The sequence below is a fragment of the Poecilia mexicana genome, unplaced genomic scaffold (assembly GCF_051168715.1).
Source record: "Poecilia mexicana isolate PSO_F unplaced genomic scaffold, ASM5116871v1 scaffold_7, whole genome shotgun sequence".
In the NCBI taxonomy this organism is placed as follows: Eukaryota; Metazoa; Chordata; class Actinopteri; order Cyprinodontiformes; family Poeciliidae; genus Poecilia; species Poecilia mexicana.
Window position 1 is genome coordinate 19,142,435 of NW_028263376.1, and position 13,317 is coordinate 19,155,751.

The window sequence follows — 13,317 nt, forward strand, 5'->3', positions numbered from 1 at the left end:
TTTGTAATGAATAACTATTAATAAATGCCAAAGACAATGCTTGGCAACAAGGATCGCTGCAACGTTTGGCTCAGGTAACTATTAGAAATGCAACATAAATAGCTTTATCCTTTATTGTGCCACAGTGGGGAAATTAATTAATAACAGCAGCAACTCCACAGAGCATTGAGGCATGCAGGTTTTCAATATAATGTGAAATCATCTCATTTATCCAGGGTTGCTGATTCCATCGTAACAGTTGCTGATTCCATCGTAACAGTGAAAGAATGAAGTTTAGAGAAGTAGGGCTTGCATATTTAGATTTCTAAATTTATTTGAGCATCAAAAAGACATAAAACTATGTTAAGTTTAAAAGAAAGTTATCCCGTCTACAGGCCTTCAAGTCAAAGACTAATTGAAGAACCAGTCCCTGATTAGACGTAGAAATAAACCTTTAAAGATTGATAATACAAAGAAATTTCCAAAACTAGCAGAATAAGACTTCAATAATTTTCTTAGCTATTTGGTTCTAAGTGAATCTTGTTTTCTTCTTATCGTAAGAATATATGATTTTCAGAAAATTGTAATGATGTAAAAATGATTTAAGCTACGTGTGCTACATTATGGGCAAGTTAAAATTATGAGCATTTAATAGGAAGATGATTTTTGATACCTTTGGGGTGTTAATTATTGCAAATATCAATATTGAATAATCCTGAACAGTGATAGTAGAAACTGGGAAATAAGATGATGTTTGAAGTAAATCTTTGTGATTTTAATAATGAGTTGATCGTAAAGATTTAAAATATATTACACTGGTAAAACTGGGACAGAAGATTTCCAAGAAGTGCAGTGAGTGAAAAGGAGAAGCTGTTTGTGACAGAGAGGTATGTGGCAATGGGACAGACAGTAAAAACAGGTTATGATAAGCTATAACATGAGCATAAAGAGGAAGTTTATGCTCATGTAAACTTCATGCACCTCGGCGTAACGGGAAGGCAACCGCGAGATCTTTCAAAGATTTGCCTACCAGTTCTAGCGTGATGCACAGACAAGGGAAAAGAGGGCAGAACCAGAAAAGAGGAACTCCGGATTGGGCAAAATGGGGAAACAAGTTAAGCTTCCAGGCAGCAAAGCAATAACTAAAGATTATTGCTGATCATAACACAGGAACATGTCTTCATAAGGACCAAGAATGAGTTAAGATTCTGGTAGAAGAAACAGTCACTTGCTCACAAACTGAAAGGAGATATAAGGACGATCTATGGAAATAGTCATTGTTGTACTTTGACAGAATCTCCTCATCAACATCACGAGGACAGATTGTGAGATGAGGGACGATGATGGCGATGGTGGGAGTTCGTCCTGTGGGTTGTCAGTTCGATCCCGGCTCCTTCTGGCTCTGTTGTTGTGTCTTTGGATAAGACACGTCACTTCGGTGTGGTGGTGGTCAGAGGCTCTGTCAGTGTGCCCCAGGGCAGCTGTGGCTACTATCCGGTAGCTTGCCACCATCAGCGTGTGAATTGGTGAATGACTGAAGTGTGAAGTGTTTTCGAGTCCTCTGAACTTGACAAACACTACACAAGCAACATACCATCAGAATTTTGAGAGAATAAGTGACCCACAACCAGATCAGAGTTCTGCATCTTGAAGTGGAGAAGGGCTTTAAGTCTCTTTGAATTTGGATTTACTTCTAAATCCAAATTGAAATGAAATGAAAGGAAATTTTATTCGAACATGATACAAATATAAAAATAAAATAGTGCACAGTAACAAGAAGTGCATAAGAAAGAAGAGAAAATACAGATTTTTTGTTTCAGTTAACATATCATGCTCAAAATGGGGTAGGAAGAAGTGAGAACTTATAAACTCCTACCCCCTAAACACTTGAGACTTTAGAGTTCTACTGTCATTAAAAAAATCAAAATCAAAGTGGCAGTCAGAAGTAACAGTTACTAATATTTACCTATACATTTTCCCATTTTATGCTGGTTTGTCTTTCTAAACCCTTACACCAAGTTGTTATCTGCAATACACACCTTATTGCTTTCTGTCACCCATATGTGTATCTATTGAAAAGTACCTCCTTGTATTTTCTTTTGAATTGTGTTAAACTATTGCTTTGTTTTAAATCTTCATGTAACTTGTTCCATAACTTTACACCTTTAATTGAAATACAGAAGCTTTTTCTTGTTGTTCTAAAATTGCGGATCTTGAATTCAGTTTGTTCTTGCATTTTCTTTGTGCATGTTTATCTATTTTCCTTATCTTGGTGTTAGTCTTTCTTGGTTTATTATGTCTTCTTTAGTTTCTCTCATGTCATTAGTCTTTTGAAATGTGTGCAAGTAGAGCACGCTGCAATGAGCCGGGACTGTACACGTGAATTTTTTTTTTTTTTGCCACTTGTGCGATATAGAACTGTCGGGGGAACTTATGGGGAAATGCAAACTCATATAACACCAGTTTGATGACAGCAGCATGGAGATTGCACCACACACGTTTCACTGTTACAGGCCACAGTTTTTTGCAAGCAGTTCAGTGTTGTGCATCTTTGGTTTAACCTTGACCTTCAAGCACATGCTCCTTTTGTAAATATTGCTGTTAGCGCCAACCTGTCATCATTTGAATTGAAAAACAATGGAAACAGCCGTTAAATGAATCAGTGAAAATTAATCCAGAACGTCTTGTAAGAAGGGAAAGGTTAGCCGTTGTAAATGACTTTAAAGATAACACAACAGGATCAGTCTAATCTTTCAGGGTGGTAAAATGTAAATTGGAATCTTGTTTTTCTTGACTTTAAAATAACTTTCAGCTTTCAGTATTCAAGAGTTAAGAAGAACAAAAATAATTATTATAAAACCACATAATTATGAAATTGTCTTGCTGTTCAAGCCATTCCCCTCCCTGAAATCTTTTGTGTTCATTTTCTAAAGTCTGAAAAGCTTCTTTTTGGTCGCTTAGTTTCTTTGTTGACTTTGTTGAGAACTATGACTCATTTCTTAGTTCTTGTTTTATGTATTTTTATGAAATATTTTTCTCTTATTTTTTTCAGTCAGCTTTTTAGTACATCTTGATCATTAAAACAGCTATACTAGCCATTATCTGAGAGTGCCAATATTTAAAAGTCTGGTAAATACAGTAGGTGTTTGTGAGTTAGGGCTATTGGTACTTTAATCTGTCTTTATTTATAGTGCTTTTCTGGGAAGGGGACAGGAGCGGTAATGGCGACGTGGAACCTTTGTTTGGGGGGTGTTGCTTCCAGGTTGGTTTTGGGATGGACTTCCGGTTTGTCTCAAATACAATCTGGATGTTAACAGCAACAGTGGTCGTCATTGCTGACTCTTTGTTTATTTCCTCTTCAGGTCAGTATGCGGTTGGGGAAAAGCACCAAGGCTATCGTGTGGGATATTTAGCATCCCGATTAACCAGAATAAGTAGTGTAGTTAGGTTTTGTGGACCGTTTGGCTGATTTTCTGAGGCGGGTTTTGGCGTTGGCTCGCTCTGAGGGCCGTTGGATCTTAACGTCTCCATGGAGGACCGTTATATCCCAACATCTCCATGTTAAATACATGTTATTTTGATCTGTTCTTTTTATTGTTGGCTGTTAAAGCAAATTGAGTGTCCTTTTCCCAAAATATGGGTTGTATTGTAGGCCAAATTCAGGTAATACATTAAGAGGTTCAAAGTGGGTTAAAAGTTTACTTTTTAAAAGTGCAAAGAATAATATTCATTGTTTGATTTTAGAGTTACCATAGTTATAATCAGAGGTTTAGCCCTTTCTTTTAGTCATTTCCTTGTATTTGAACTCAGATGGTTTACTAATACAAGTCAGCGAATAAAAATACAATCTGGATGTTAACAGCAACAGTGGTCGTCATTGCTGACTCCTTGTTTATTTCCTCTTCAGATTGTGTCAACTCTGTTACAGCAGTTCTGACACCCGGGACCTGTAACACCACTTGCATGATGTTTACATATTTACCAACGTTTCAGAGATTTTGAGACCTCTTTATGGTTGGAACCTGTTGCTAACAATTAACAATAAGCCACCTCTGAATAAAGAAGCACTTCTGATTTATTATTGTAGTTACTAGTTCACCACCACTGTTATTTTTAAAATGTCTGACATTGCTCCTATTCGTACTGACTGGTAAATTTGCCTCTTTAATTTGTTTTCTAATTTCTCATTTGAGCTTACTTGGGGGAAAAAAAACTGTTCTACATCTAGGATTAGTATGTAAGCCCATTTCCGCCATGAAAAAAAAAGACCAACAGGAAGTCATAATTTCGACTTTCAAAGTCATAATTATGAGATTTAAAGTCATAATTTCGACTTTGAAAGTCATAATTATGAGATTCAAATTCATAATTTCGACTTTGAAAGTCATAATTATGAGATTCAAATTCATAATTCCGACTTTCAAAGTCATAATTATGAGATTTAAAGTCATAATTTCGACTTTGAAAGTCATAATTATGAGATTCAAATTCATAATTTTGACTTTCAAAGTCATAATTATGAGATTCAAAGTCATAATTATGAGATTCAAAGTCATAATTTCGACTTTCAAAGTCATAATTTCAAAGTCGAAATTATGACTTTGAAAGTCGAAATTATGACTTCCTGTTGGTCTTTTATTTTTTCTTTCATGGCGGAAATGGGCTTCCATAGATTAGTCAACAACTAACTTATATGTAATTTTTTCTAAATATTTGTCTATCTATTGTAAAATACACAAAAATACTTATTATATTTAACATGAAAGTCAAATAATGATGCCACACTGGGCAGCGACAAGAAGAAGGATGGCAACGGAAATTGAGGATGCAAAAAATAAGAACATTTATTGAAAGGTGTTGGTCTTTAAAAACAGCAAATCTCCACAATGTGAATTACTTTAAGACACATTGTTCCTAAAACGCCACGGCTAAACAATCTCCTTTTGGTTTTGTAAATAAAGGTGACAAACAAGAACATAATTATAGACCAAGAGAGGACATTGCATTCACATTGCCAATACAGCATTTATATTCACATAAGCTTTACTAAATGTCATATACATGTCACTTATATTACATTTTATATAAGGGAACATTTACTATTTTAATTTACAAACCGAGAGTACAATGCAGCCCAATTACGTCAATGACATCTTTACTCAGGACCATTCGCAACAGTTGCATCTGTCACTGAAAACCAGATTCAGAGGACATCTTTGTAAGTAGGTGATTCCACTGACACACTGATAGAAGGTGGCTCTGTCTTCCTCATTTTTGTAGATGCCATCGGACTTTCCACTACAGAAACCGCTCCCAGAAACAGGAGATTTGGTTGTTTTGGGAGTTGTGGTGCCGGCAGCTGCTGTGGATGTAACAGGGTTGGGCTTGTTTGTGGTCACTTTCCCAGTGGTTGGGTGGGGAGTTCTGGTTGAATTGTGGCTCGGCTGGTTTGTTGTAAAAACTGGTGCTACTGTGGTTACAGCAGTGTTTGGTGGGGTATCTAGAAACGCATAAAGCATGCAGTTACTAAAGTAAGCAAGTCAAGGGGGAAATAAAGACACTCATTTCCAGTTTTTACCTGAATCCAGAAGAGAACGCAGATATCTAATGAGAGGATAGCTTCCCTGACCGCAGAACTGTCCAGCAAAATCATCCAGATCCAGAGACCAGACGAACGCTCCGCCGTAGTTGTTATCTTTCATGTACTGTGCCTACAAAATATGAACATTGCGTTTAAAAATGTTAATATTTCTTAATGCAATTAAAATTAAATTGACCAGAAAAAAAAACAGCTTTCAACATTTTAGGTCTAAAGATTTAGGCTGGGTACTCCCTGAACAGAACAATAGTTTAAAGGTGACAACACAAATACATGAGCAATGTTCTCTAGTCCTGTTTGGGAGACTGTGCCTGGTATTTTAGAAATGCTTCTTAAGTAAAGGAAACAGACATAAAACCTAATATGGGAGTCAAAGCCTAACCAGGAGTCAAATGCAACTGCTAGATTTTTTTTACATTGAAATTCTGTAATCACAATAAACTTTTTTTTTTTTATAAAGGTCTGTCTTTGTGTTTAAAATGAGAAAACTACTGGAGAGGTAGTCACTGCCAGTCAAGGTGGTACAGTTTAATAGATGCATACAGATAGAAATCATGATCATAGGAGCTGCCAGAAGAAAGACTGAATGTTGCTAATTTGGTTGAAATGCAAGAGGAACGAGAGCACCAAAGAAACAACACACATAGACACAGCTAGACTCTAAGGCACAGGTGGCAAACTCATTTTCTGTTTGGTCCACATTGAGACCATTAATGTACTCAAAGGTCTGCTTGTGGAAGAAAGTACTGAAAAAAAAAACCTAACAAGTTGTTAAAGTATTACTAAACAGTTGTCTCTCCATTCAACTAACACTTTTTTTGGCCAATGTAGCATAAGGACAGGATGAACATTAGCATTAAAAACACTCTTTATTAACTATAAAGAGTTAATAAAGAGAACATACCTTCACAACTTGTAACTGGAATTTCTTGTCAAATTCTAGCAAAAAGTGAGTTTAGCTAGAAGCAGAAGATGCATAATGATAATGAAGGACCTGTGATGCTGTGGGCCTGTTGCTCCTTTAAAAAAAAACCTGATGTCACATCAGAGGTAAGATTTGGACTATTGTAACTATACTGCCATCTTCTGTCCAGTTTTGGTCATTAAAATATGTGTGTTTGATCTTTGGCTTCATTATCATCAGCTGCACAGAATTTGTCCTGATTCATAGGGTCATTGCATAAACTGGGATGGACAGGGACATGCAGCGTTCTTTCCTTATTTGTATTGTAGCTATTATTGTATTCAAAGGATGACGTATTACCTTGATTGCATAGCTCTGCTTGTTGTCGAATCCCACCCACTCACTGCCTTTGACTGCATAGGGAACCTTTTGTTCCTCAATCCAGTGAGTGGTGGCTTCATCAAGGAAAGTGCAAACCTGTAGTTACAAGACGATAAACCTAAATATCATCCCAAATATTTTAATTTTTTTTTTGTTTCTCAGCATCTATTTTGTCTAAAAAAAAAATATTTAGTTTGCATTAGTGCTGTATTGAATTGTTACCTCATAGTAAGAGAAAATTCCTGCTTCCCGGGTGTAGGACCCAGCAGAGGCTGCTCCACTGGCTGGTGCTGCAACACCACTAGCTGCTGATGACGTGCGAAATGTGCGACCATATGCGGGAAAACCAACCAGCAGCTTTTCTAGCGGAGCTCCTTGGTCTCTCCAGTATCTCATGGCAAAGTCCTGGAGCAAAAAAATGACAACGTCTAACCAAAGAGGAGATAATATCGCCTTACAATGTGTCTACCATCCGATTGTTGGATGCTTTTACTTACAATATTGAAGAAGACATGTTGACCAGTTACAGCAGAGCTGGTGTACAGGGGGCTGTTGTGGCCAGTGAATGAATCCCAGGCTCCATGGAAGTCGTAGGTCATGACATTTACAAAGTCTAAGTATCTGTTAGACATAACATTATCGTAAGATAATTGTCACTGCAAATGACCATTTTTAATTCAAATCAAGACATCTGCAGCTTTGCATCACATTGACTCACTTGGATACATCTGCAATCTCATAGCCTTCATCAATAGTCCCCTTTCCAGCTGCCACTGCAGCTGTGAGCAGCAGTCTCGGCCTCTTGGTCTCAGCGGCTTCCTTCTCAAAGGCTGCAAGAAATTCCTAAATGGAAAAGGACGTTATCTGTGTTAAGCTTCATCCAAATGTAGATATGCTCTGAAAAATCAGTTAGGTCTCCTGCAACCGGTCGCCCAGAAACCCAAATTGCAAATCTTTTTCTGATTAGAAAGCACTAGCAGGTAGCTTCAGTAACTCTTGGGTTTAGAAATCTGTTACTGACTGTTCCTCAGGGAACACTGCCCTGCGTGTTCTAGGTGCTTTTTTTTTTAAATAATATGCTGAATTTTAAACAAGAAGCACATCATTATATGTTAAGATTTTTTTGTGTCAGCCATATTAAATACTGACTGAATAAATTGCGGTTTTCTCACATTATTAAATTTAGACATTTAAAAAACAAAACCCAGATTGTTGAAAAGAAAAATAAAATATGAAATCAGTGGTGAAAACAACACTTTTGTGTTGTTAGTTGTCCTCTCAGTTCAGCTCATGTTACAATTCTGCATTATGCCTCCTCCCCTTTTCTGTCATCATATCCTTGCCATTGCAGCGCATCAATCATTTTTGATTGAGAAGTTTAGGCTGCAGCATGGCTGAATGAGTGCCATGACAACTTCAGGAGCTTGCACAGTGTTTATATTTCAAAACACAACTACATTAAGTTAATTTAGCATCGTAAAGCGCTTTCCATTAGAACAGTTTCACGTTCCTGTTCTGTAATCCATCCGCCATCTTTATTTCTGTATCAACTTGCTCTATATAAAGCTGTGGTGTGCAACTTTTATAACAAATATATGGTTTACATATTTGTTAAAATTGTCACTATGTTGATACAGTATAATGTGACACAGATGTGGTTCAGTTAAAAAAATATACCATTTGGTCAGACCATCAGTCTCATATTATATTGTCACAGTTTTAACAAATATACTCTTGTAAAAGTAACATTCTGCAGCTCTAAGAATAACCAGCAGCGCCCTCTTCTGGGTAGAAGCTACACTAAAACACTGAAAGAAGGTCTAAGGAACTTTATTAGTTTTAAAATCGAATTGAATTAATTTTAATCTAATAAACCAGGAATTGACAATTTATCATAGGTTAGCTAATTGTTTGCATCCTTACAGAGGGACCAACATGTCTCTCTGCAAGAGAGCAAAAATAAAAAAAGAAGGATATTTGTCTAATAATGAGAAGAAAAAATAGAATAAAGCATGAGGACTTTATGTTATAAACTCATAAAGTCATGAATTTGAGTGTTAAATCTTTGTTATGGAAAATACTGAATCTTCCATAAAACATGTTGGCAATCTTTTAGAAATCATAGACTTGAGTTGGATCTACATGATCAACTCTAAGGAATACCAACAGAAATGACTTAGTAATGCTGACCACATTAATCATTATCATCAAATTCTGAAAACAGTTAGAAACTAACTTATAATTTTATCTTTGTTCTAAATTAACAGTTAAAAAACATATACAGAGGCTTCATTACTTCATTGTAATGAAGTAATGAAGCCTCTGTATATGCTCCCGGTTTAGATACATGTAATTATTATTCATTACAAAAACTGGAGAAATGAAACGAGCCACAGAACAGACATGGCGCCGATTTGTGTTGCGTGAAAATATCCTAACCTGGCAGAGCAACGTGAACCTTGTCTTGTCCTCTGGTGGGCTTCCTCGTGATCCCGGGTACTCCCAGTCCAGATCTAGTCCATCAAAGCCATGTTGTCTCAGAAATCTGATGGAAGACTGGATGAACACCTGACGGTTGGCCGGAGACGAGACCATGAGGCTGAATCTGTTAATATTCACATAAGTTTTTCAGTTAAAACGTTTTTTAATGATCCATAAAGGAATTCATTAAAAAGCGTATGTTTGGAAGCTGTTATATTTTGCAGACTCACTGTGTGGTTCCAAAGTTCCACCCACCGACAGCCAGCAGGGTTTTCAGCTGTGGGTTTCTGTTGTGAAGACATAGAAATACATTCATCACTTATACATGTTGAAAGGAAAGCAATCTGACAGAGTTCTGGCAGTTCAAGTTATGTGTTAAAATAGAATAAATATAATATCTGGAAAGAAAAAGTACAGTTTAAACCAATTCAAATACTAAAGTTAATAAAAAAGATTTTTTTTATTCTAAATGTTTTTATTATCATGTGTCATTTCCACCAGGCTGTTTGTGCTCATGTAAAGTTCACAATGATTTTTCCGAACCTCAAATGCTTAAAATTCTTGTACGTTTTTCATGCAGTACATTACAAGAATGCATTCAAACAGCTTTGTCTTAATAATGTATTGGGAAGCTGAAGTGATACTAAGCTCACCTGTTCTTCAGTCCATTGAAGGATTTGTACATAACGTCATCGTTCCACTCAAACGTAGCCAGCTCATTGGAGGAGCTGATGATGGAGAAGGCGTAGATGAGGTGCGTACAGAGGTTTGGATCTATGTTGTCAGGGGTGAATCTGCCAACACCCGGTCTGTACTGGGACCAGTTGGTAAAGTAGCACACCAGAGTGGTGGAAGAAACTATAATAAAAGAATAAAATTATTATTAGTAGGCTCGTGTTCAAGCTGTGATTAATGTGCAAATTCCAGAAACAAAAGAATAATAATTCTTACCAGTCTGAAGACACATCAGAAGTGCCAATCCTGAAAAGGAGTTTAATTAATACTTTTTCTTAACAACTCTTGGAACACATTCAAATATTAGATAACTAACTTACCAGCCAGGATGGTCAGTCGAGCCATGATGAAGCCTTTTCTTCAGAGTTTTCTGAAAACATAGCACAGTTTAATCTAACAAACCATAACAAGATTATATTTTAGTTATCTGAAGTCGATTTCAAAAGTTGTACAGTTGAACCTCTGCACAAAATGCAACCTAGAGTACAGATGAAAATGTCATTGGTACCTTTCCTCAGGTAGCTTGCTCTACGTCTGGCTGCTCCAGCCGTTCTCCTTTTTATAGGTAAAATATGTGAGGAACAAAGGCCAGACATTAGTGATTCATTCGTTACGTCAAGATTAGAATGATTTGGGGTTTTTTTGGCTAGTGATGAGCTGATGATTGTTCCTCATTTAAGTTTGATAAGCTGATAAATGTTCTCGAGAGGAGAATGTTATGTAACCTATCCTATCAACTGATGTCCCACAACGGACTGTAAATTAATTCTTGCAGATAGCAGCTGATTGGTTTCCATGACATTTTCATGATACACAGCAAACACTCCCACAAGTGATCGTTTAGTTTTGTTATGCATAACACAAAGTGTTTGAAAAACGTAACATCGCTTTGTTAGAAATTTACAACACATTTTACTGACAATTAAATTACGCTTTGCTTATTTGCAGTTGATGTCAGACAGCGTGGTACATGTCATGTAATTCAAAACGATGATATGAAATTTTAAATTCAAAAGGTATTTAGTGATATTTCCACGACTCGTCTTTAACAATAAACCGAAGCAAACGTAAATAAAATGTGACACGATTCTTTCAAAAATGTTGTTACAGCAATACAAGTAATTATGTGGCTGATACTTTTAACAGTGTCAAATTCCTGAGTACAGTTTTTACTGTATCTGCAAATGCAGTTGATTTTCTTTATGTAATTTTCCTTATCTTTTATAATATCTGTATACTAAGCTCATGAAGGCATAAAGTATAGCAGTAAAACAAGTTCAAATTGATGGAATGAAAGCTTTTTCTGAATTTCATATTTGTGGAGCAAATCAAAAGCTTTCTGTAAACACCACTCGTTCAAATACTTACCTGTGCATTTATTTTAAATTTTTCTTTGCCTGTGAATACAGCTAACTTGAAGAAAACCTAATTGGCCAGTCTTTATGAGATTGTCAGTCATTTCTGTGATTAGAAGGGCGCAGAGATTAAACATGAATGCAGTTTGAATGGGCAGCAGCACTCCTTATAGATATGCCTGTATCCTTAGATAAGATGTCCTTGCCTTAATAGCTCTAAGTGCATTGATGTTTTAATACTCCAGAATTGTCAGGGTTCAGGTTTCATTTTTTGCAAGTTAATACGTTACAGATTCAGAATTGGGGGTGTTTCACTTTGCTTACTTGCTCAGAGTTTGCTTGGATTTTTCAAAAGTAACAAATTAACTATATCATCATGATGTTGTGCAACAAAAGGTTTGGTTGTAAATAACTTTTAAAATGAAAATGTGCAAAAACAACGTGCAGCAACGTCTGTCTTACGTAACTAGTCAGAACTATGATTAATTACTAAGTTAGAGTTTCTTTTAGTTGATACTGCAAACATACACCATAAAATACACAAGCAACTTCTCTGATAATTTATTTCTTCTTAATTCTGTTTTTTAAAGAAATATTTCATCTTTTTGTGAATCTACGTAGTTTGATTGCCTGTGACTTTGCTGCTGTTTTAACATAATTTTCCCGTTAATGGCACAAAAAAGGATATTTCTATTCTATTCTATTCTATTCTATTCTATTCTATTCTATTCTATTCTATTCTATTCTATTCTATTTTTTATTTTCTCCAGTCTACAGGGTAGACATGTCGAGCTGTGGTTCGCCTTCTCTCAGGACAGTGGAAGGAAATCCACTTTTACGACATGATCAGAGACAGCGTTCTTTCTTTGGGAAATGATCATTCTTTTAGATTCTCTGTGCAGCAGTTCAAATAACTCAGGCTCCAGGGTTTATGTTGGCAGAAATACAGTCAACAACAGTTCAGCAAATGGCAGACTGGTTGATTTTGGATCCAGGGTTTCTGCAAAGATGCAGTCCTTTTCCCTTCTACCGAGAAATGTTACAAATTTAGTCTGTGAAAACACCCGAAAAGCCCTAAAAAAGTATTTGGTGAAGCATAAACTGTTTAGAATAGTTTTCCATCCTCAAAACATCAAAATGAGTTTTTAGAGTGAAAGATAAAATCCCATCTCATTCCCAATAAAGGGGTTTTGTTTACAATGTCTAGAACAAAAGAAGCTGAACATAAACATCCATGTAAAAAACATAACTGCCCCTGAATCTGGTATCTGGTTGCTGTGGTTAAAATTGAGTTTTTTTTTTTCTTCCACAAGTTTTGTCTGATATTTGAATGATCAAAAGCATTTAAGTGCTACAAAAAAAGCAAAAACAGAATTAATAATCAATAGTTTTTCACTGTAAATGTGAGTAATGCCCGATTAGAGTTAATTATTCTCTACACAAATTTGATGACAGTTAATATGATTTGTATCTGCTTCTGACAGCAGTAATTATTGCAAAAGAGCAACAGATGACACACCATGAAATAAGCTTTAAATGTAACTTCAAATGTGAAACATTAACATTCACCAAAAGCAATGTGTAAAAATGTGCATGTTGTATTTATCTGTTTCGTCGGACATTCTTAAAATAAATACCTAAAATTGTCACGAAGAAAATTGCAAATTAAAACTCCTTTAGAAGAACTCACCCCGCTGTGTTAGTAGATTCATGAGCCAATGAGAAACATCCCTGCCTTACAACATCTCTCAAACTCCTCTGTTTCTGTGTGTTTAGTCTGGTAAGAGGCAGAAAATGATTCCTGCTGGAGCTTTAACTTGAGTAAATAAAGATCTGAGTAAATAAAGATGCTTCAAGATCTGCTGATGTCCCCAGGTAACCCA

At 36.1% G+C, this 13,317-nt stretch overlaps 1 protein-coding gene across 1 annotated transcript; it reads right to left on the minus strand.

The window, feature by feature from the left end:
* Nucleotides 1-4,798: 4,798 nt before the first annotated feature.
* LOC106922255 (acidic mammalian chitinase-like) lies at nucleotides 4,799-10,452 on the minus strand. Its single transcript, XM_014994511.2, has 11 exons — nucleotides 10,400-10,452; nucleotides 10,296-10,325; nucleotides 9,998-10,202; nucleotides 9,575-9,631; nucleotides 9,303-9,468; nucleotides 7,582-7,706; nucleotides 7,361-7,484; nucleotides 7,086-7,268; nucleotides 6,843-6,959; nucleotides 5,558-5,690; nucleotides 4,799-5,479 (listed from the first exon to the last, which is right to left on the minus strand). The coding sequence occupies exons 1-11, from the start codon at nucleotides 10,422-10,424 to the stop codon at nucleotides 5,139-5,141; spliced, it is 1,506 nt and encodes a 501-aa protein (XP_014849997.2). The 5' UTR covers nucleotides 10,425-10,452; the 3' UTR covers nucleotides 4,799-5,138.
* Nucleotides 10,453-13,317: the final 2,865 nt, after the last annotated feature.

Bases quoted from the DNA above. Each gene is read 5' to 3' on its own strand.
- LOC106922255 (XM_014994511.2), bottom strand. From the start codon at position 10,424: ATGGCTCGACTGACCATCCTGGCTG. The intron at 10,326-10,399 runs GTAAGTTAGTTA...ACTCCTTTTCAG, and splicing joins TCGACTGACCATCCTGGCTG to GATTGGCACTTCTGATGTGT. The intron at 9,632-9,997 runs GTGAGCTTAGTA...TCTTCACAACAG, and splicing joins TTCAATGGACTGAAGAACAG to AAACCCACAGCTGAAAACCC.